The following is a 23,849-nucleotide window of genomic DNA, read 5'->3' as shown; positions in this document are numbered from 1 at the left end:
GAAGGCTATGAGGACGGGGCGTGAGTCGTGCTTGGGTAGCTCAGATGATAGAGCGCCTGCCCGCGAAAGGCAAATGTCCCGAGTTCGAGTAACGGTTCGGCACACAGTTTTAATCTGCCACGAAGTTTCATATTAGCGCACACTCCGCTGCAGAGTGAAAATCTCATTCTGTGGCGAGACAATTCCTGACTCTTGGTCACGATAACTCACCCGCTCATTCATCCCTGTTGGTACTTTACTAATGCACAAAAAAACGAAGTGCTCCCTCATCCTCCGTAGAATTCAGATCTGGTCCTCCTGACTTTGAAAATAAAAGCTGTAAACACAGTTGAGAGGAAGACTACTTGCAAGAATAGACAAGATAAATTGCACACGGCGCTTCGAGCAGCAAGAGTACAAAAACTGCTACCGGTAGTGCAAACGGCGTAGGGAGCTGTGTATCAATTGCGGAGTAGAGTACTTCGAAACAGACCATGCACAAATACGTAAAAGGTAACACAGCTGCTAATATTTTTGATTCAGAGTTCTGACAGACAGCATGCCATCTTGCGGAAAGGGGTGGAGGATGAAGGCTGTCCCCTCATGCGGAGTACTTCACAATGTATTAATTTCACCGGCGCCTTAGGGAAGAGGTCCGACAATTCACGAAATTTCAGAACCCGAGTAACAACGTCTGTATTGGCGAAGTTGGTGGGCAGAATTCTAGCCAAACCGAGGCCTGCCCTGATAGCAGTATTACGCACGTAGCTACTAGAATATGCCGAACCGGAAGTGGCGTACTTTCGAACATCAGACTGATGGATCCTCCTGCTGGAGGGGGAAAATTTATGAAAGGGCTATTTTCTATGGACAATCTGGTGAAAACTCTTCCATCGTTGAAGTTGGCATTGCAGTCCGACACGCCCGTGTGTACGATTTGAGTGACCGCAGTTCGGTTTTCTGCCACCTCAACCCATTTATTTCCCGACTGACGCGTGAGTCGTCTTTCAGGTAAGACACTTCGCATGATTGTACTATCGTTAGTGTTTAATGTGGTACGAGTCCAATGCTTTTCGGAAGTGAGGATACACTAGACTGCTTTGATAAAAGCAGGATGTCCTTTTACATAGTGCAAGTCGGGTTCGCATGAACGACGTAAGGCGAATGCATGATCGTTGGCATGTAGAAATACTTCGCGCCGCTTGATGTCATACGTACAAATTTTCTACAACATTCGGAATTCAAGAACATTGGACGGTATTTATGTCTATCAGTTTGCTACGTTTTTTGCGGATTGGCGTGACCTGTGCTTTCACCCCATCACTGGGCACGCTTCTTATTCGAGGGAGCTAGAATAGATGAGATAAAATGAGCTGCAAATTCAGTACAGAATCTGGTAGGGATTCCTACGCACCCTGAAGCTTTGTTCCACTGTAGAGATCACGGCTGTCAACGCCACTGACACTAATCTCATTTTATGGTGGTGAAAGAATTTGATAAAGACCCCAGGATTTTCATTTTGTGAAGAAATATTTGAAAACTAAGTTCAGCGTTTCTACTTTTACTTTTCTATCTTCAACCACATTTCCTGTTCCGTCCATGACGAACTGTCTTTACACATGACCGGATTATCTGTGTGTTTTGTTCAATCACAGAGTGCAGAGGGAGAGAGGACATAAAATTGCTCTTTAGGTATTTTAATTTAGGTCTCCCTTAACCGGAAAATGCTCCAAGAGGTGGGTGAGCATAATGTTTATCGCAAATGCGCAGCTTTTGTCACGTGACAGCTTTATGACTCCTGTTTATCTGCTACTCTTAATCGTTTGTTAGACGTTACTATCTTTCAGCGATTACTACTTCTGTTTTTGATTCGTAAGCTTTCAAACGTCGACTAAACGAATGGGCCGGGTTTTATAGCTCTATGGCGGTGATGGATAGTGGTGCACACATCCCTGCATATTAAAATGCAAAGTTAGCGTTTCTAGGAGTCCGAGCTGATGTACTTTCTACGTCGACCTATGGAAATATCGATTAGATGGATAGAAACGAACGGTATTCAAGAGGCTTTTACAAACTAACGATAAGGATATTTCATAACCAGTATCCAACAAAGGGAAATTGAACTTTTTATATATTTATTTGGAGACGTTAAGTATTTGACATTTGGGATGGATGTTTTCTGAAAACGAAGCGAAGAGGTGGCACAGAATGAAAATAAGTCTACTATAAAGGTAATAAAACGGTGAAACTAGCAAAACTGAAGAGGGCAGTATAAAACAGAAGAAAGTATGCAGCGGCAGGACGTTTACACTGCCACCCACTCAGACCACCTCGGTAGGCCTTGAAATTCCTTCGTCCTTTGTGGAGCAGGTACGGCTGGGGTCCTTCCCTCGCCAGCACGTCGTTTGTTACTCCGTAACAATGTTTTAAGGTGGGTGAGGAGGGGTGGTGGCTAGGGGTGAGGGTGCGGTGGACGACACAAAGGTCTATTCCCACAGCCAACATGGTCGAACCGTGCTATGTCCACTGTCTAAAGGGCGAAGCACAAGGTGGCATTAAAGTGCCCTGCGGACAGCCCAGCTAACCGAACCCTTGCGGCAATACCGTAGCCGCCTTACTGTAAGCACGGGATCAACGCTTTGTGCAGGGATTGCAAGTTGACCCTCAACAAAAAACAGACAGCATGACCCATTGTCACGAATTATAGGAACTGCGAAACAATCACAATGTACTCACACATGCATAAAATATTTATGAATACGTGTACGGAGCGATTTGTAGAACGACAAAACTAGTCGCAAGTACGTGAAAAGCCAATTATTGGAAGAATCCCCTACAAGTACACTCACCTCCCTCTACGATGTGTCCTATCAATTGACCGCTTTTGTCATGCTTGCTATATTTTCTTTCCCAACTCGACTCAGTACCTTAGTACTTATTCGATCTGGGCAAATCTTCGGCATTTCTCTATAGCACCCCCTTTCAAAAGCTAGTTCCTCTTTATCTGAACTGCTTACCGTCCACGTTTCACTTCCACACTAGTAGGCTAACTCAAGACATATCGTCCAGAAATATTTACGAACACTTATATTCAGTTTTAACAACAAATTCATTTTTTTCAGAAATGTTTCATTGCTATAGCCAGTCCGTTTATTTCCTCTACTTCAGCTATAAATAATTTATTTTGCACACCAAACGGCAATACTGGTCTAATGGATTTAGTGTCTCGTTTCCTAATCTAACTCCTCTGCATCGGCTGATTCAATTTCACACCATTTTATTACATTTTTTTACTCTTGCTGATGTTCACTTTCCAACCTATTTTCAAGGCACTATCCACGCTATTTAACCGCTCTTCGAAGTCTTTTGCCATCTGAGAATCACTGTCATCGCTAAACCATTATTTCTTCTTTCTGAACTTTAATTCAGAGTCACAATTTCTCCTTGCTTTCCTTCGCCGCTTGCTCGATGTAGAGACTGAGTAACTCGTGGAGAGGATACAGCCCTGCCCCACCACCCTTTGAACCATTGCTTGCCTTATGTCCATTCCACCTTCAGAATTTCGAATAGTATATTCCAGTCAACACTAACGTGTGTAAAATATATATATATATATATATATATATATATATATATATATATATATATATATATATATATATACCCCCCTAAAAAACACAACACCTTTACTACCGCAAGGGCTTCCAAAACGCTCCTCTAACGGAGTGCTTCGAGAATCCCGATGCTTTTATGGAACAATATTTATTCGTATGATTAGTAAGGGATATATATCCCTCATACCCCTAGTAAAATTAAAAACACCTTAGAAGGAAAGAGCCACTTGTATGAATATCAAGAGCTCAGATGGAAACCCAGTTCCAAGCAAAGAAGGGAAAGAAGAAAGGTGGAAGGAGTATATAGAGGGTCTATAAAAGGGCGATGTACATGAAGATAGTATTATGGAAATGGAAGATGATGTAGATGAAGACCAAATGGGAGATACGATACTGCGTGAAGAGAGAGAGAGAGAGAGAGAGAGAGAGAGAGAGAGAGAGCGCACTGAAAGACCTGAGTCGAAACAAGGCCCCCGGAGTAGACAACATTACATTAGAACTACTGACAGCCTTGGGAAAGCCAGTACTGACGAAACTCTACCATCTGGTGAGCAAGATGTATGAAACAGGCGAAATACCCTCAGACTTCAAGAAGAATATAATAATTCCAATCCAAAAGAAAGCAGCTGTTGACAGGTGTGAAAATTACACAACTATCAGTTAAATAAGTTACAGCTGCAAAACACTAATGCGAATTATTTACAGACGATTGGAAAAACTGATAGAAGCCGACCTAGGGGAAGATCAGTTTCGATTCCGTAGAAATATTGGAACAGGTGAGGCGATACTGACCTTACGACTTAGGTTACAATAAAGATTAAGCAAAGGCAAACCTACGTTTCTACCATCTGTAGACTTAGAGAAAGCTTTTGACTATGTTGACTGGAATTCACTCTTCCGAAGTCTGAAGGTGGCAGGGGTAAAACACAGGGAGCGAAAGGCTATTTACAATTTGTACAGAAACGAGATAATTTTAATAGTCGAGGGGCATGAAAGGGAAGCAGTGGTTGGGAAGGAGTGAGACAGGGTTGTAGCCTCTCCCCGATGTTATTCAATCTGTATATTGAGCAAGCAGTAAAGGCAACAAAAGAAAAATTCGGAGTAGGTATTAAAATCCATGGAGAAGAAATAAAAACTTTGAGGTTCGCCGATGACATTGTAATTCTGTCAGACAGCAAAGGACTTGGAAGAGCAGTTGAACGGAATGGACAGTGTCTTGAAAGGAGAGTATAAGATGATCATCAACAAAAGCAAAACCATGATAATGGAATGTAGTCTAATTCAGTCGGGTGATGCTGTGGGAATTCGATTGCTATTTGGGGAGCAAAGTAACTTATGGCCGAAGTAGAGAGGATATAAAATGTAGACTGGCAATGGCAAGGAATGCGTCTCTGAAAGAGAAATTTGCTAACATCGAGTATAAAGTGTCAGGAAGTCGTTTCTGAAAGTATTTGAAAGGAGTGTAGCCTTGTATGGAAGTGAAACAGACGATGAGTAGTTTGGACAAGAAGAGAATAGAAGCTTTTGAAATGCGGTGCTACAGAAGAATGTTGAAGATTAGGTTGGTAGATCACGTAACTAATGAGGAGGTATTGAATAGGATTGGGGAGAAGTTCGTGACACAACTTTACTAGAAGAAGGGATCGGTTGGTAGGAAATGTTCTGAGGCATCAAGGGATCACAAATTTGGCACTGGAGGGCAGCGTGGAGGGTAAAAATCATAGAGGGAGACCAAGAGACGAATGCACTAAGCAGATTCAGAAGGATGTAGGTTGCAGTAAGTACTGGGAGATGATGATTGCATAGGATAGAGTAGCACGGAGAGCTCTATCAAACCAGTCTCAGGGCTGAAAACCACAACAACAACAACTCGTACCTGGCCATTTTTCCTCGTAAATTTTTTTTAAGCGTAACGATTTTACTCGCTTAACCTGAAATAATTCGCGTATGTACTGATTTGTAAAATAATCTGACGTTCGCAGCTCTTTTACTCTTTTATGTGCGTAAGGTCGAATTCTTCTAAGATCGGGGATGAAGGGCGGGGTGGATACTGTTAGTCAGCTGGTAGGGATGTAGTGAGCAATCCTGATCTAAGGTAAAGGGTTTTAACGATACTGATGTTCCGCGGGGCCGTTCTCTCTGTGCGATAAGACGGCGGCAGCGGCCGGTTGTGCTATCTTCGCCGCCACCTGAGCGTGAGCTTTGGCGCCGCGCCAGTGACGTCAGCAATTACGTAACGGCCCGCCCACCGGACCTGCCTCCCTACGTTCGCCCGGCCCTTCCCACCGACCAGCTCAGCTGCCCGCCGTCCTCGCATACATCCAGCTTACTCCAGCTCACCTTCACCTGCCTAAGATAAACGGCACCACATTTTACTCTTAAACCTTCCGTCCCATCTCGGCGTTGTGTTTCACGGCCATCTCTCGAGGTCCGCGCGGATAAGAGAATTTCTCTCCACCATGCGTTTGAACCTCCATCAGATGGGCTAGTGCGTTGTTATATCTTTATGGTAACCTGTGGCACTGACTCCCGTAGTCGCAGGCTCCTTTTCTCGACATCACACAAATCATTACACTTTGTAAACTTTTCGGATGAATGACAGATCACATTTTGAACTGTTAGTCTGCAATCATGGGCGACCACAATTCGTCCATGGGAGTGCAAGATTCGAAGCATCTCATTCCATGACTTTGGTGACAAAACGGCATTTTAGAAAGTTTATATATAGTAGCATAAGCAAACTACACAGCGGCTACTGATGACAACTGTAAACGCAATAATGGAAAATTTCAGAAATACCAGTAATCAGTATCTAGGGGTGATACGGTTTAATATACTGGGCGATCAAAAAGTCAGTATAAATTTGAAAACTGAATAAATCACGGAATAATGTAGATAGAGGTACAAATTGACACATGCTTGAAATGACATGGGGTTTTGTTAGAACCAGAAAACACAAAAGTTCAAATATGTCCGACAGATGGCGCTTCATCTGCTCAGAATGCAATAATTAGCATAACAAAGACAAATCGAAGATGTTTAAAGGAAATGCTCAATAGGTCCTGTAGTCGAGGAAAAATGTTGTGAACAGCACTGTAAAGCATGTCCGGACTTATGGTGAGGCATTGGCGTCGGATGTTGTCTTTCAGCATGCCTAGAGATGTCGGTCTATCACGATACACTTGCGACTTCAGGTAACACCGAAGCCAATAATCGCACGGACTGGGGTCTGGGGACCTGGTAGGCCAAGCATGAGGAAATTGGCGGCTGAGCACACGATCATCACCAAACGACGCAGGCAAGATATCGTTCACGAGTCTAGCAATATGGGGGTGGAGCGCCATCCTTCACGAACATCGTACCTTCCAGCAGGTGTTTATCAGCCAGGCTGGAGATGCGATTGTGTAACATATCGGCGTACCTCTCACCCGTCACGGTTGCAGTTTCTGTCCAGCGCCATCTGTCGGACATTTTGTGAACTCTGTTCTATTAAAACCTGATGTCATTCCAAGCATGTGTGTCAATTTTTACCTCTCTATCTACATTATTCCGCGGTTTATTAAGTTTTCAAATTATACTGACTTTTTGATTACCCGGTATATATCGCTCAATTTCAACAAACCACTCACCATTACAATTCGGACGTAACTGCTTTCTACAGAAGGCCTTCAGGGGCGTATTATTCAGCTCACGACTGATACAGTCATCTACAGACTATGCTGCATCCCCGTAGAGAACTTCCTTCTCAGCTGTGGACAGTGATGTGTTGCCTTACTCTCACATAAAAACGTTGTGTGAGCGATTTGACGGTCTAATGTTTTTAAGGTGGGTAGTACGAAGGGCACGCACGCTCCCTTCCGCTAGCGGCCCCCACACGCAGGTGCTTTCTTCTCTCCCCTATACGGCAGTTCGCAGCTCGTGTCACATCTGGCCGGTTACAGCACCGTAAAGTCTACCTACCTTTTATAAGCACGTACCCTAAACATGAACTTTTATTACTACTACGCTGTATCCGTATGTGACGTGTGCTCAGTTTAGCCCGAGACATACGCGTAAGGTAATTGCATAGAATTGGTCCACGTTTCCTGCAAGTTACCGGCAACAGCCAGAATTTTTTTTTTTTTTTTTTTACCAGCGTGACTGTCTCAGCGTCATGTTAGTTGCAGTAATGCCAGTGGGTAGACGTCGGTTGGGGAGGGGGATGGAGACATATGAGAGAGAGAGAGAGAGAGAGAGAGAGAGAGAGAGAGAGAGAGAGAGAGAGAGAGAGACGAAGATGCTAACAATCTGTGGCCATCAATATTCATTCACGGATGTTGATAGCCGTTTGTCTTCTGAAGTTGCCCCAAGACAGATCTAAACACGACCTTTGTGTCTGGTATCACGCACGCAGTAACGGGCAGCGCACCGAATCAACACTGGTAAGAGCGTCAAGCACTAACGTAACAGTAAATGCTGCCTATACACAGACCCTGGCTTACCTGCTACACTGTTCATCGTAAAAATACACCTGATGTAAACAAACATAAACGCGATGACTGGTCAGAAGCCGTAACACACGTACACTGGTGGTAACACTTTAAGCAGTTTCTACTATGTAAGAGACATAATACTGAAGCACATTAAATGAAACTTAAGATATTCTTATATTAATAGCCATCAACGTTTCTCTTAATCACGATTTAGCTATGTAGCTTTTATTTAAAAAATCATGTATAGTTTGTGTCTCTGTACTGTTGTGCTCCGATAGTCGCGCTGTTAAAACGCAGTATGAAAAGGGCAGACTCCTTAGGGTGTTCCACACAGAAACGCACGTGAAACAGTTAAAAATCCCGAAAAATAAGTCTTTCTTAACGCTTTCCATAAATTTTAGACAAAAATCGGCTTCGTAGTTTAAGGGAATTTCTTTTGTTTCCTTTATTGCTTGCTCAATATACAGATTGAGCAACATTGATGAGAGGCTACAACCCTGTCTCACTCCCTTCCCAACCACTGCTTCCCTTTCATGCCCCTCGACTCATAACTGCCATCTGGTTTCTGTACAAATTGTAAATAGCCTTTCGCTCCCTGTGATTTACCCCTGCCACCTTTAGAATTTGAACGAGGGTATTCCAATCAACATTGTCAAAAGCTTTCTCTATATCTACAGATGCTAGAAACGTAGGTTTGCCATTTTTTAATCTTTCTTCTAAGATAAGTCGTAAGGTCAGTATTGCCTCACGTGTTCCAGTATTTCTACGGAATCCAAACTTATCTTCCCCGAGGTCGGCTACTACTAGATTTTCTATTCGTCTCTAAAGAATTCGTATTAGTATTTTGCAGCTGTGGCTTATTAAACTGATAGTTCGGTAATTTTGACATCTGTCAACACCTGCTTTCTTTGGGTTTGGAATTATTATATTCTTCTTGAAGTCCGAGGGTATTTCGCCTGTCTCATACAACTTGCTCACCAGATGGTAGAGTTTTGTCAGGACTGGCTCTCCCAAGGCCGTCAATAGTTCCAATGGAATGTTGTCTACCCCGGGGGCTTTGTTTCGACTTAGGTCCTTCAGTGCTCTGTCAAACTCTTCACGCAGGATCTTATCTCCCATTTCATCTTCATCTACATCCTCTTCCATTTCCATAATATTGTCCTCAAGTACATCGCCCTTGTATAGACCCTCTATATACTCCCACCTTTCTGCTTTCCCTTCTTTGCTTAGAACTGGGTTTCCTTCTGAGCTCTGTATGTTCAATCTACACATTGTAATTTTAAAATTCATCACTATTTTTTATGAATAATTAACGTCTTGTTTCTGATTACGTATTACACGAGAAGTTTCTGCTTTCATTTCAAATATAAATTCTTAATTATCGATATTTTAAGAAAGACATTACAGCTTGCTTAAATTAACGGAACCAAATTTAACTCTTTGGGCAAAAATGAGAAATCAAACCATTTGGACTATGTCCATTGTTTTATATTGCAGATGTAGTCTCTCGCGAACCAGAGTGATGAGTGTCGTAGAAACACGCAACAATTATTTTCACAGCATCGAGCAAGGGATACAAATGCTGCGTTTTTACATTTGCCACTGTACAATCTCAATATGAACCCAACAAAACTGATCTAGAGCCAAATTAACGGATTTAGTCCGAGAAATAGCGAGACGTCAGATGCAAGACGTACTGGAACCAACTCACGCACGTTTTTCACTTGTCAGTGCCGAACGCTGGAGGGATATACAACTGCACGTCGAAAAGAAGAAAATGCGGCGCCTTGGCGTCTCTGTGGATTCAATTGTTGACCGACTCGTTATCAATTTAGTAGGCGACAGTTCCAGAACTGAAAGGTCTTTGATTCGGATAACGAAGGACCTCGACTGACTAAATAGCTTCAGTGCCTTCAGTTTTCAACGGTACGGTGAAATCCCAGTACCATGCTTTTGCATAATACATAGCTCGAATATAAAAATTACCCTGTGTTTAAGTTAGGAATTTTCATCACTTGTTTGTAATTAGAATACTGTTTTATGTGAAAATTAGAGCATTTCTTTGCTTTCCGTCTGGTCACCTAGGAAGCGCACGGAAGTGCTGGAGTTTTGTCGAATATTACTTCATTCTCTTTAAAAATTAAATGACATTCGAAGCTATGTTTCTCTGCTCGCCTCTTCCTAGTTCTGAACTGCAGCTGTAAACCTCATTGAAGGTTGTCTGGCCAGTGCTGTCCAAGTTAAATGCGCAGATAAAGCTGTTGTCCCGCATTATCGCTCAGTCAATGAGCGCGTAACACGGCATACAACTTACACTACGTGATCAAAAGTATCCGGAAACCTGCCTGAAAATGACTTAGAAGTTCGTGGTGTCATCCATGAGTAATGCTGGAATTCAGTGTTGTTGGCCCACCCTTAGCCTTGATGACAGCTTCCACTCTCGCAGGCATACGTTCAGTCAGGTGCTAGGTGGTTTCTTCGGAAATGGCAGCCCATTCTTCACAGAGTGCTCCATTTAAGAGACGTATCGATGTCTGTCGGTGGGTCCTGGCAGAAGTCTGCGCTCCAAAACATCTCAAACGTCTTTTTTAGGATTCAGGTCAGGGCTCTGTGTAGGCCAGTCCATTACAGGGATGTTATTGACGTGCATTATGAACTGGTGCCAGATCGTATTTAAAGATGCAGTCGCTATCCCCTAATTTCTTTTCAACTGTGGGAAGCAAGGAGGTGCTTAAAACATCAATGTAGGCCTGCGCTGTGTAAGTGCCACGCAAAACAATAGGTGCAAGCCCCCCCCCCCCTCAATGAAAAACACGACCGCACCATAACACTATCGCCTCCGAATTTTACTGTTAGTATAACACACGCTGGTAGATGACGTTCCCCGGACATTCGCCATACCCCCATCCTGCCGTCGGATCGTCACATTGTGTACCATGATTTCGTCACTCCACACAACGTTTTTCCACTGTTCAATCGTCCAATATTTACGCTCCTTACACCAAGTAAGGCGTCGTTTGGACTTTACCGGCGTGATATGTGGCTTATGAATAGCCGCTCGACCATGAAATCCAAGTTCTCACCTTCCGCCTGTCACAGTACTTGCAGTGAATCCTGATGAAGTCTGGATTCAATGTGATGGTTTATGTCTGCCTATCACGCATTACGACCCTCCAACTCTCAGTCAATAGACGAGGTCGGCCAGTACGCTTTTGTGCTGTACGTGTCCATGTTTCCACTTCACTATCACATCGGGAACAGTGGAACTAGGAATGTTAAGAAGTGTGGAAATCTCGCGTACATAGGTACGACACGAATTACACCCAATCACCTGACCACGTTCGAAGTCAGCGAGTTCCCACGTTTGACTACTGAGGTCGCTGATATGGAGTACCTGGCAGCACAATGCACCTAATTTGAGAAGCGTATGTTTTTGGGGGTGTCCGGGTATTTTTGATCACGGTGTATGATTGTATTTGACTGCACTGAACACAACTTGGCTTCCGCTCCACGTGAAGCGAAATCCAGTGAGATTCAAGCAAACGCCGAAGAATACACGGCGAAATGTTTGCATCAGGTTTATTCTTCCATAAACAGTTTACTTGCAGAACTGCACCGTACCGCGCTTGGTAACGCGCGCGAACGTAACGTTTATGTTCATACCGAGGCGATGCGTAGTAACCATGGAAGTTTACAGAGCACGTGAATTTCGCAGTACGTGTCATGTTTCGAAAAAGATAAAACATAACCGCGGGAAATTACGTAAGCGACGTAAATGAGGCACGGAACGTCGTCCACGTAACGTCGTCGTCGTCCTCCAACAGTACCACGAAAGAAACTGCCTCCGTGTAACCAGCTTTTTAACTTTCTGGCAACTCATCTTTTGCCGCTCACAATTTGTCCAACATCACCGGATAGGGCGGACTGAAGTACCATGCAACGTCGCAACAGTCCTACATCACCGGTACACTTTGAAACTGGTACTTTTACCTCGCCCAAGACATCCACATTTTTGTACCGCACTTCACTTCAGAACTTGTGGCCGAGATTCCCTTTTTCATGGTCCTTTAACTAGACGTGACCGAAACAGAATCTAAACACAGACCAAATCACTGATTTATTTTAACGTGAGCCCTCTGAATTAACTTTATACAACTCACGGATATACAGAATGTACAGATTTCGTCCGTTTTCCTATCTATTAGCAAGAATGGGATTAGTAAGCTGGCAACGCGTCATGGCTCATTTGTAGGAAGTGAGAAGGAATCTTACACGGGCATATGGCGGAAGCCATTTCTCCGCCGTGAAACAGCCGACGTGGAAGGCACGTATCTGACAGCCGCGCCAAGCAGGAGAGAGGAGTTGATTGGTTTCCCAGACTACGTCAGCCGCGAGCTTAGCTGCCTCGTGCCACAAATTACTCCTCCACTTGACTCTTCCTCAAACAGACCAGGGGGAGAACCGACAGCCTCCGCCTGCTGTTCGTTTTTGTAACCTGTACTTTTTCACTCAGATTCCTACTAGAGACAGGGGCTTCTCGTTGAGCAGCAACAGAGGCCAGCTGCACGACTCTCGTCCCCCCTCCCCAACCCAAAAAAAGGTTGCGACTTAGAAAACAAGCTGCATACAAGCCCAGCCATACAGCCAGAATTATCAGTTGTGTCACTTGAATTCATCCATGTTGTGTTGAACTGGTTGGGGGTCATCGACTGAAATGTATGGGCATAATCTCCATCACTTCAGGCAGAGTCTCGGATGTTATTTAATTTAGAATACGTTAAAAGTCAGAAGTAAGAAACATTTTTTGTTTTTCCGAACAAATTCCTGCCCCGAGACACAGGCCTCCAAAGGTAACACTGCGAACCTCATTTAGAAGATGCGAATTTCGGAAAAATTTAAATTGCTGGATCTCTAACAATTCTAGACATTTTGTTCAGAGTTTTTTCTGAAAAAGAATTGCTTTATGATCAAAATGATACCCTCCGTTTGGACATATCTGTCCAAGTTTTTACTGTCGCCTTTTGAATTTTTTATAATTCACATAAAATATTACAGTCATCCTGAATTGAGTTAGTTCCGTGTTTTCGTGAAGAATTTGCCAGTTGACAGTTGCAGTGTTTTGTGAAAAGAACCACTTGAAAAGACTTCTGACTGGGGCCTCAGGAGAGAAGTGTGCTGACTAGCTGACTACTTGCATAGCGATAGAAGAGTGATATATACGGAGGAAAAAAATCCAAATCTGAAAAGTTCTCATTTGAGAACTGATTCAAAGTAGAGATGTTCCCAGTGACGACTTTGTATGTTCTGTCTGTTTTGACAGAGTAACACCAATGATGCAGATTTTGCATCAATAGAGGAAGAATTAAACATCCTGAATCAGTGAACTACAGGGGTAGGTTTAAATCCTCAAACTGTGGTCAGTGAAATAAAGCTATTTATGAGTACATTACAGCAAAACTGACCACATTCTTCAAAGCAGAAATTCCATATTCAGAAGAAAATGAACCAAAGCACTTTTGCACTTCTCGCCAGGAATTTTTCACAAATATCAGTTCAGCTGTTGAATACTGTGCATACTACAGTGAAGAGGTGCAAGTTTTAACTATTATTCCGGAGATCAAAGTACATGGTAGACACGTCAAGAAATGTGAGGTCTGTAAAAGGAGTCTTTGGAAGACGAGATCCCTATTACAGTCATCCTTTATAGGCTGCTCTAGTTCAAATAGTCATTTTATCTGGAAGACAAATCTGACTGTTCCCGCCAGAGTGCCAACAAGAAAGACTAACTGTAACAGTTTTAGGTCAAACAGTTGTGAAACTTTACAGGTACATGACTCGCAGTATTAAAGGAAATTTTGCAATTTGTGAGAGCAAACAACTTCACATATTGTAAGATAATTTGATGCACTACGACCTAAGTGGGTAGTTCCACACCCACCTAGAGATGGCTCTGTGTAATGCGCGAATTTTGAACTTTGAAGAACTTACTGGAGCACGTGACACATGAGACCTTGGTTGGGCGTGTAAAGTCATTAGTAGTCTGAGGTAAAGCGAAAGACTTATTTCTAGAATGTGGTGATTGCCCTGGAAAGGGAGGCCTGTCTCTAAAAACGCTTTGCCTAGAAGACATAGCAGATCATGTCCTGGTAGACGTAGCAGATAATGCTGCAGAAATTACATATGCGACTCAGGATGAAAAACTAAGTAAGAGAACTTCGTGAATTGTCAGTGAAAGAATTAACACCAGCATCTGAAGAGATTGCGAAAACACCAAATTGCAGAAGTAAAAGGGTAAGTACAAACCGAAGATCTACTTTTAGTGCTTCACTGCTATTTTGCTGAGAACTGGTCAGTAATTCTCCCACAAGAAGTACAAGGGCATCATTGGAGTAATGACCAGGTTTCAATTTTTACAGGAGTGATTTTCAACGCAAGTGGCAGACACTGCAAGAGGGGCGTCCAACATCACGGTGTGGTTTGCGGTTGAATTTACGAGGAAGTTTGTTCCTCTAAGTCACCAATGTAATTCTTCCTCCTACTTCGTGCTAACACTGGTACACAGCACACTTCAACACACCGAAAGGTGACTGCCGAAGCATACGAGGTGTTTCACATAGTAAGGCGATTATATTTTGATGAAAATGTTTATTTACCCATCAATACTCTCGTTCCCTTCAGAATAATCACCCCCCCCCCCCCCAAGATACTATACACTTCTGCCAACGCTTCTTCCAATCCTCTAAGCACTCCTCATAAGCACTTATTGGTACAGCCTTGAGTACTTCCGGCTTTTCAGTTTTTATTTCCACAATCTTATATAGTCTTCGTCCTTTCATTGGCCTCTTCAGTTTTGGAAACAGGAAAAGTTGCTGTGGGCCAAATCCGGTGGCTATTGTGGCTGAGGCATGATTGTGTTTTTGGCCAAAAAATACCCCACAAGCAACGGTGAATGAGCACAGGTGCATTGTGGTGCGAAACCGACGAATTGATTTTCCACAATTCCGAACGTTTTTTTCGTATTTCTTCTTTGCTTCTCGCAAACGGCGCATAACGTCAAGGTAATACTCTGACAGTGAACAAAACTTCGACATTTGATGGACCTTGACATGTTTTTTTTCGGTCTTGGCTCTCCGGGATACTTCCACTGGAATGATTGGGCCTTAGTTTCGATGTCATTAGCGTAAACCTATGTTTCGTCACCAGTTATGACCCTTTTTAGCAAATCAGGACAACCATTGACGTCATTCAAGCGCTCCTGAGCGATGGTCATGCGACAAACTTCACCGACTCGTCTCATGCCCAAAACATCCGAAAAAATTGCGTGACAGGAGCCGACCGGTATGTCAACATCCTCACCAACTTCAATTTTCCAAAACAATTTTCTTCACAGCTTCGACATCATCTGTTGTCGTGCTGGGGCGTCCTTAGCGACGTTAGTAATTGCAATATTCTCGGCCACCTTAGAAGAGCTTTTACCATTTGTACACTTTTTACTTAGGGCAGATTCACAGTATGCCACCGTCAACATTTCAAGGTGTTTAGAGCACTTAATTCCATTTTTCACACAAAATTTGACGCAAATTCTTTGTTCTATTTTTATAATAATCGAAAATTGCCGAGCACACTAAAACACGTCTAAGCTAGCTGTCAAAAACAAACTCAAATATGCTGTACACTTTAAACTGTGAACATATGTACTAACATGAAGATCGATAGAAGAATATACGTTTCCTGCGCAATTTTAAAACTCGCCTTACTTTTTCGACAGCCCTCGTTCAATTAGGGGCAACAGGAACCGGCTTCAACGACTAATCTCTCAACAGAATGCTTAAGCAAGCGAGGTTCCACGAGAAACCAAGGAGGAAGAAGAAGAAAACACTGAGCAAACAAGAGGGAACAGAAACGCGCAACTACTGGGCGTTTATCTGTCACCTACAAACAAAAGCTTAATGCCGCAATACTTAGTTGCCCTAGTCTAATACATAGACATAAATTTAAATTTATCCCTGTTATATGAGGTCTACAACTGTATTTTGAGTTGATGTGGAATAAGTTATTCTGCTGCAGTAACTTTTTACTAATATTTTATTAGCATAATGCATTTCAGCAGCATGCTGCCATCAGGTGCATTACACTGTTACTTATACATCAGCTGACAGGTTATGTACATTAGCTGTGTGTGCCAATGGGGGTTAAGAATCTAAAAATAAACCTGTACGGAAGGATAAACATGTTAGTTTGTACTTTATGTGAATAGCATGATTAGGTAATACATTAAATTACATTTCTGCTGGCGATTTCAATTTATGGCACACAGAGCACTGTAACAGGTAAATCACAACTTAGCATTTTCACAAACATATGTTTACATCTTTTCAAAAGTTTTAAAATCTAAGATGAACTACTTACAATTCAAACAGTAATATCTACCTGTATTGAAGATAAGGACTTTTTATCTGTATGTATTTGCAATTTGGAGACTGTTAGATAGATACTTAATGGAAACTACTGTGTCAATGAAAAAAACATTTAATGTTGGAGAAGTTTAACAAGTTAACATTCATTTCAAGCTTATTATTTAATAATACATCTCCATGTGCTGTGTCATGAATAAAGATTTCCAGTTCTTCATAGAAGTCCATTTGGTGTCCTTTATTCTTTGTATGTAATATATATGTTGTGATTTACCTGTTACCGTGCTCTGTGCGCCAGAAAATTAAATCGCCAACAGAAATGCAAGTAAACGCATTAATATATTACATAATCATGCATTTCACATAATGTACATACAGTAACTGATTTTTTTCGATTCTTAACCCCTCTGGCACACACAGCTGCTGTATAAGTAACTGTATAATGCACCATCAGTAAAAAGTGACTATCAATATAAATTATTCCACATAATCTAAGAGTCGCGACAAGTGTGGAAGTGTTACCGTTTGGTAGCTGGTGAGGCGCTCCAAGCAGGGAGAAATACATGGACATACGACGCAAGGATATGACACGTTTTATTTATTTTTCACCTGAAGGAAATGTTTTACGTTCCATGCATTAATAAATTGCAAAGGGACATGAATAACCGGGTAAAAAACTGTCACTGATTCAATGACACTAGCTACAACTCATTCTTGAAGAAGAACCGGTGCATTGCAGCTTACTCTGCTGACAGCAATAGAATGTGCCTACTTATTTCAAGCATCAGAAACTCCGTTGTCTTATTATGACAGACACTTTCCGTGACACACGAAGTTTTTATGGAGCCTAATAATTTGCCCATTCTTACGAATCACTCGACTTTGATAGAAGAATATCTTTGCAACTATAATTACTTTTGCGTCAAAAGCGAATACGTTTAGAACTCTAACGTTTGTTGCTCAGATGTAGCAACAATTGAATTTGTTTCTTGTGTTATGACGTCTGTGCGGTTTTCCCTTCAGCTACACGTGTGGTGGCTGTTTGATGCATTAAATAATATAGGTATCTCATTCCATACAGGTTTACTACGTTCCAGTCTGATTTGACTGGGAGCGCAGCGATTATGTTACACTATTTGGCCTACACGAATCAAGAAAATTTTTCCCTTTCAGTTTTCATAACTTATCTAGTTGTCACCTCACTTCCTAACTCTGAACATCTTTTTAAATGTAGATACCTTGCACGAAAGGCTCCCGGAAGCAATATTACGCCGATTCCAGCAGCCATATGGTGCATATGCAGATAGCCGGGAGCGCTGAGGCTTGATTAGTCATTCACAATGAGATAATGCGTTCCATTCTTTCTCCACACAAACAGCTGTCGATAATTATTACGTCTGCCCCCCTCCACCTTTCTCAACTGTGTACCCTCAACTACAAGGGTGAAGTAACCTCAGTGCCTGGTATGGAATGTCCGACGTCGAAATCGACTACATTTTTCACTAATATTTCTAAAATAGGATGAACTGCAACACCACAAGATGAATATTTCTAAAGATGACGTACGTCAAGTGTACGGTATCTTGCATCTCGATCCGCAGTCTGCAAACCGCAGATGTGCATGGCAGAGGGCACTTTCGATTTTCGCAGCCATGAAGGCTACTTCCCACATGACTGGAGCGCCACACGGAGGATTGCTTCAAAACCTGTGTGCGTGCTGCAGAGACTTGTCAAATCGATACGGGAACGATACGTAAGGACGACTTGGTGTGGTCCTAGATTGATCGCGGTATGTTTGTTCTTTGAAGTTAAAAAGTTGGTTCGGGGGGGGGGGGGCAGTTTGGTATCACCAAGTGTTTTCCCAATTCAAATATGTCAGCACCTGAGTGACACTGTCCTGGGTAAAACAATCCTGAGACCACCGTGCCTACCTTTTTTTCCTTTACGTTCAAGGTCACCCGTTCTGTTCGATTCGAGTCCTAAACACGTAAACAATTTCCTTGCATAAGTAGCACGAGATTTTTGTAAATCATCTATTCACATAGAATTCAGAGATTCAATCCGTGACTCACTGACATAGGTTTTCGTTTTGTGAAGTGCACAATCTTACATTCTATCATTCAAAGGAAGTTGCCTATCTTTGCACCGTTTTCAAACTATCAATCTGACGGAGCATCATAATTTCTTCAGTCCGTAGTTCGTTACACAACTCATTTTGCCGCAAAATGTTTGAGATTAATGTATGTCTGCAATGTCAGAAAATTTACAACCTTCACATTCACGTTATGTTAACCGATTCTCGGCTTACAAGACTATCACACGATATTCGCCAACTGTGTAAAATGTGGCACACATTAAGAACGGTGTCCGAAGACACAGTAAATATGTTTAACGCGGCACCAGCAATGTAATTAACGTGTTAAAAATAGTGAATACCTTTTTAGTAAAACATAAAGGATACCAGAGAAACATTAACACCAAACTGCGAAAAATATGCCTATATAGCAACTTGAATTAATGGTAAAATTAATGCACGACAAGAGCTCTTCAGAATACATTGACGAATTACATACGGAAGTTAATACGAAAACGTGATATCACCTTCCAAAGTAACTTTCAGAAACAGTATTAGGCCTATATTAAATTTACTTTTTTCACGTATTAACTATATATTCTATTACTTGTTTGTGAAATTACGAGCGGACAATTCCTAACAACGGTAACGTGGTATCTGCCAACTAAATTTTTAGATTTGACACAATGTCATTTCTTAGCGATATTTGGAATCCTGTTACGCAATGATCCCTATTCCAGAGTTCAAGGCCGAATATCGGCCTGTAATTTTAGAGACTGAGGTGGAAGTATGCCGGGAAGGTATGGGCTATTTCATCGAAAGAACGAGGGGCTGCGAGCATCTGCTTAATATATTTCATATATCACAAGCACCACACACTGAAATATGAAAATTACTAGTTTTTATCAATAAATTCGTATTTTTGCATTCTGAAGTGTCGTTTGTGAGACGCCCTTTACATTAGAAAGGCAACATGAAAAAGCTACCGAAAGAAAATACGCAAAGAACCTGAACATTGTTTCGCCATCAAAATGCATGTGAAATGGAACATACGACAGGCTGGGACTACAAACATTTCCATGCTTACAGAAAAGCTTATATTAAGTGTTACGTACGACTTTATACCTGTACTTTAAGTACCAGTACGTTCCACCGATAAAAATGTACTTTTATCTTACTGTGAGAATTCTTATAGTACTACTAATTTGGAACCCACATATCATATCATACATTTAATTTGTAATACTGGCTGTTCAATGACCTTTCAGATCCTTCTCTAAATTTTAGACAGTTTTTAGTCGCAACTTAATGATAATTTCAGTATACAATTGTACACACGGAACGCCAGACAAGTAGAAGGAAACCATCTTCCAATTAAATAATGAAACTAATGAGAATACTTACCTCTTCCATATCGCGTTATTACTTTTACACAATATTCTTGTCGCTAGTAACGCACAATTTATTTCTGCAGTTAAAAAACCCTGCAGCACTTCTCAGTACCTACCACAAGCCCACAACTTATGTTGAGAATTTTTCCATTATTTTAATCAGGTTTTTATTTTCTACAGACCATGCACATTTTCGATTTTTCAGTAACCCTGTTGGTACTTTCCTCTTTTCTGACTAATTCCAACACCGTCCATAAGCAGTTAAGTTTATCAAATTGCGCATACGACAGGTGGTAATGATGCTTGAATTAAGAAAATCAGTATGTTGCTCTAATTTTGGAGTGTTACTTTAGTGCATTATGATAACAGAAAACCGGGTCAACAGGATAGCTTTGGTAACACATTCGACTGGAGGGTCATACTGGACTACTCAAACCTTGGTTGTGGTGACAGACTAATTTGTAGTGTAGGCATAGGTCTAGGTTAGGTGATTAGCTGGACGTGAATACGAAGTAAAAGTTGTAATAATGAGCCGTATTGTAGCCAGGTAGTAACGTTCCTGCTATATTTAACGCACTTTTACCATTAAAAACAAACTGCAACGTAAATTCAAAACACAGATAATTGTCTCCGAGTGTTTTTATACATATTACGTATATACATTGCACATAATCCACGAAAAATGGAAAAGGATCAAGTATACAAATTCTACTCGCTTATTCTGTGTGGTGCTGTACTCATGACAAAGTGAACAACATAATTAGCACCTCATTCCAACAATGAAACTACAAGGAATTTCTGGTTCTCTTGTTGGAACATACAAAAACGGTTATCAGACCGAAACACAGCGTACAGTACTAAAGTTTAGCAAGACAGATTTCGAAGAAACTATTTACTGAGACATGCAAATCCCCGTCCACTTATGATTTAACAGTCTCCACCAAGCCAAAGAGAGAAAGCCAACCTTAAGCGCAACTGCTTACCGCATCTGTCGTTTCTTCTACAACCTCCCTTTCTTTTATATTCGGATGGTTTGCTCTTGAAGTTGAGATGCTTCTGCAAAACTTAGGTGTTAAACTGCCTGCTAAATAATCACGGTAAGCATAGTTTTCGAACGCTACAAGCACCCTCCTCATCGCCATATTGCGGACACTACGCTGCCTAACGGCAGTTACAGGAAAGAACTTCTCAATTACCACTGAAACAAATGAAATTCCGTACTATCGCGCTTCAACGCGGCCACAAACGCAACGATCGGAATAAGGCGATTAACTGACCAGCTGGCAACAGTTTGTTGGAGTTGGCAGAATGCTCATGCAGAGTTAACGGAGATAAGGTGTTGGGCGCGTGTTCAGCACACGCGTACCACGAGGGGAATTCGCGCAAACTTTTTTTTTTGCCCCTAGCCTCCCATCCGAGTGACCTTGAACTCAGTCCTGACCTGTGTGCAGTTCGTCTCAACTCCGTCCCGATAACACCACTACGCTGCGACCGATAGGTCTATCAGGTGAGGGGAGAGAGAGGTCTCTCTCTCTCTCTCTCTCTCTCTCTCTCTCTCTCTCTCTGGCCCGCCTGACACCTCATAGCCCGTCCTTTCTCTCACCGAAAGTGCCTTCATCCGCCAGCCTTCAATGCCTTTATTGTGCACACACACACACGTGTATATCCTAACAATGAAATAAGGCAATGAAGATATAAATAAGATTTCGTTCCCTTCGATGAAGAAATATCTAACAATTTATGCACGTACTACTCTTGGTTGAATAAAACATTTCATCGCACCTAATAAAAAAGGGATCCATTATCGAGAAAATTGACTTTAGCTCCAGCTAAATTAAAAATTAACTTTAGCTTCATGTTAAATAAAAGCTATCTTTCGTTGTTATAGGTTCATCTTCCACATGATTGGAAGCAAATTACCTCCGTAATTCCCACTGCTTGATCCTTTCGTGTCATACGAAGTGAGACATCTTTCCGAACTCTGGTCTGATCATAGAGTAAATATCTCTGGAGCGAGCATTCACATGCGCAGAACAGATTGTGTGTTGTCAACGTACATTACCGGCCTGGTCACGTGTTCTCGGGACGTGTGTGTCCGTATAGCGCCCTGTATATTTCGAATGTCACTACATCCCTAGTACAGACGGATTCTTTTCGTAAGTGTCGTGGATTATTTATATATGTTGCGCAGACATTTTGACAGTATCCATTTGATACCGGGAATAAACCAGCTACGTAAATTTTAAGGGCAAGTGATATTGCATTCCGCTTCTTTTATGTAGGTGTCACAGTTCAGATGCACTATTTTTGGCGGCTTTCGGCATGATACGGCACTTTATAGTATTACAGAGCCTGACGTACATTTTTGCAGTGATAGTCTTGCAAAACGACTTGACAGTACGCTAGTACTTTTTCAAGTTCCCGAAAAACACCGAATTTGCCTCACATTAGCGATTATATCCCTGCTAATTCGTCCTTTTTCTGCTATTTCTGCATTTTTTTCTAGCTTTTGCGACCTAAAGCACAATCTTTCTTACTGGAGACACTTTGAAGCGTTTAACTCATTTTACGTACTTGCTCCCAGTTTATTAAACAAATCGTAGACTTAGAAGGGGGGGGGGGGGAGGCGATCGGAAAATAAATGCACTGTAAAGCAAATACAAATGAAAGAGTTTGGGGACGTGTTTACTAATATTTTACGCTTCTTAATCAAATGGCGAAGAAAATAAATTGAAGGCAAAATACACCAAAGAAGATGAATGTGTACTTTGGTTAGCTACACTATTGTAGTCTTTTTTTATGTGCAGAAAATGGTAGTAGGTGCTGTGGAAAATGGTATAGCATCTCCCTTCAGCCACACACGTCCAAATTTTTCCATTTCTCAACATTCCTCTTCAAAGTGTTTTGAACATACTTTGGAATATTTTGTAGGGACAAAATTACTCATTTTCTGGAGCGTCATCTTTATTCGTAGTTCATCCTTCGAGAAACTAAAATATAAATCACACAATCATTCATCTCCTAGACACACTTAACATGGTCTCCTACTGTAACTTTATAGTAAACAAAGGTTTGTACACACACATTATACAAAGACAATTACACACTCCCACTCTATTGAATTTATCTGTCTCCCGTCTTTCATATCTATATACAGAATCGACAAGTCACTGATAAATGCATGGAGGATAGTATTTGCTGAAACAATTAACCATTCCCTTTCCTGTTCCACAGACAAATTTACGAGAGGAAGCGATTGTTTGAATGCTTTTGTACGAGCCGTAGTATCTCAGTCATAAAATCGTATAAGAATAGGCCTACAGAATCAAGCCTCGAAATTTTTAAACATAGTACCCATGAAAAGCTACTATCCCTCCTTTCGGATATTTTTCTTTGCATCCGTAGCAACAACAGTAATTCAACATCGCTGTTCAGTATCAACAAACGGTGAAAACACGACAAAAACTCTTGATATTACAAAATTCAAACTCTGAGGAAAGCGCACACGCACAGCGAAGTCCCGAAAACACTTAATCCTGGTTTAATGTTGACAACATGCGCAGAACGCAATGCTCACTGCAGAGATATTTACTCGATGGTCTAAATCATAGACTTACTAAATAATCCTTTGCACACCACACATTTAAACATGACCGACTTAAAGCGACACCTTTTAAAGGTTATCTATTCTGAACTGAATGGAGGAATCAATTTAAAACTATATTATTTGATTGTTTTGCACGCAAGTCCGTATATTACAGGAGACCAGTTTGGGAAAAAAAGTTCCAACACATTTTTTACATGTACGTCTGTATCTGCAAGCCACCGTGAGGTGCATGGCAGAGGGTATTGACGTATTAGCGTTTCTTCCTGTTCCATTCTAGTATTGAGCGTTGGAAGAATGA

At 41.6% G+C, this 23,849-nt stretch overlaps 1 protein-coding gene across 3 annotated transcripts in view; it reads right to left on the bottom strand.

Moving 5' to 3' along the window:
* LOC126295119 (probable citrate synthase 2, mitochondrial) overlaps positions 1–23,849 on the bottom strand; it is a 212,035-nt gene that overhangs the window by 169,233 nt on the left and 18,953 nt on the right. The window contains exon 1 of one of the 3 annotated variants that reach the window (XM_049987388.1): positions 20,928–21,280. The exons of the other annotated variants lie outside the window; for them this stretch is intronic. Within the exon in view, the coding sequence (XP_049843345.1) occupies positions 20,928–21,086 (159 nt within the window). The 5' untranslated portion in view covers positions 21,087–21,280. Of the gene's footprint in view, positions 1–20,927; positions 21,281–23,849 lie in introns of those variants that run through there. 3 annotated transcript variants of the gene reach the window in all.

Source organism: Schistocerca gregaria, chromosome 11 (assembly GCF_023897955.1).
Source record: "Schistocerca gregaria isolate iqSchGreg1 chromosome 11, iqSchGreg1.2, whole genome shotgun sequence".
Classification (NCBI taxonomy): Eukaryota; Metazoa; Arthropoda; class Insecta; order Orthoptera; family Acrididae; genus Schistocerca; species Schistocerca gregaria.
Note: the sequence above shows the minus strand (reverse complement) of the source record. Positions and strands in the feature narration are given on the sequence as shown.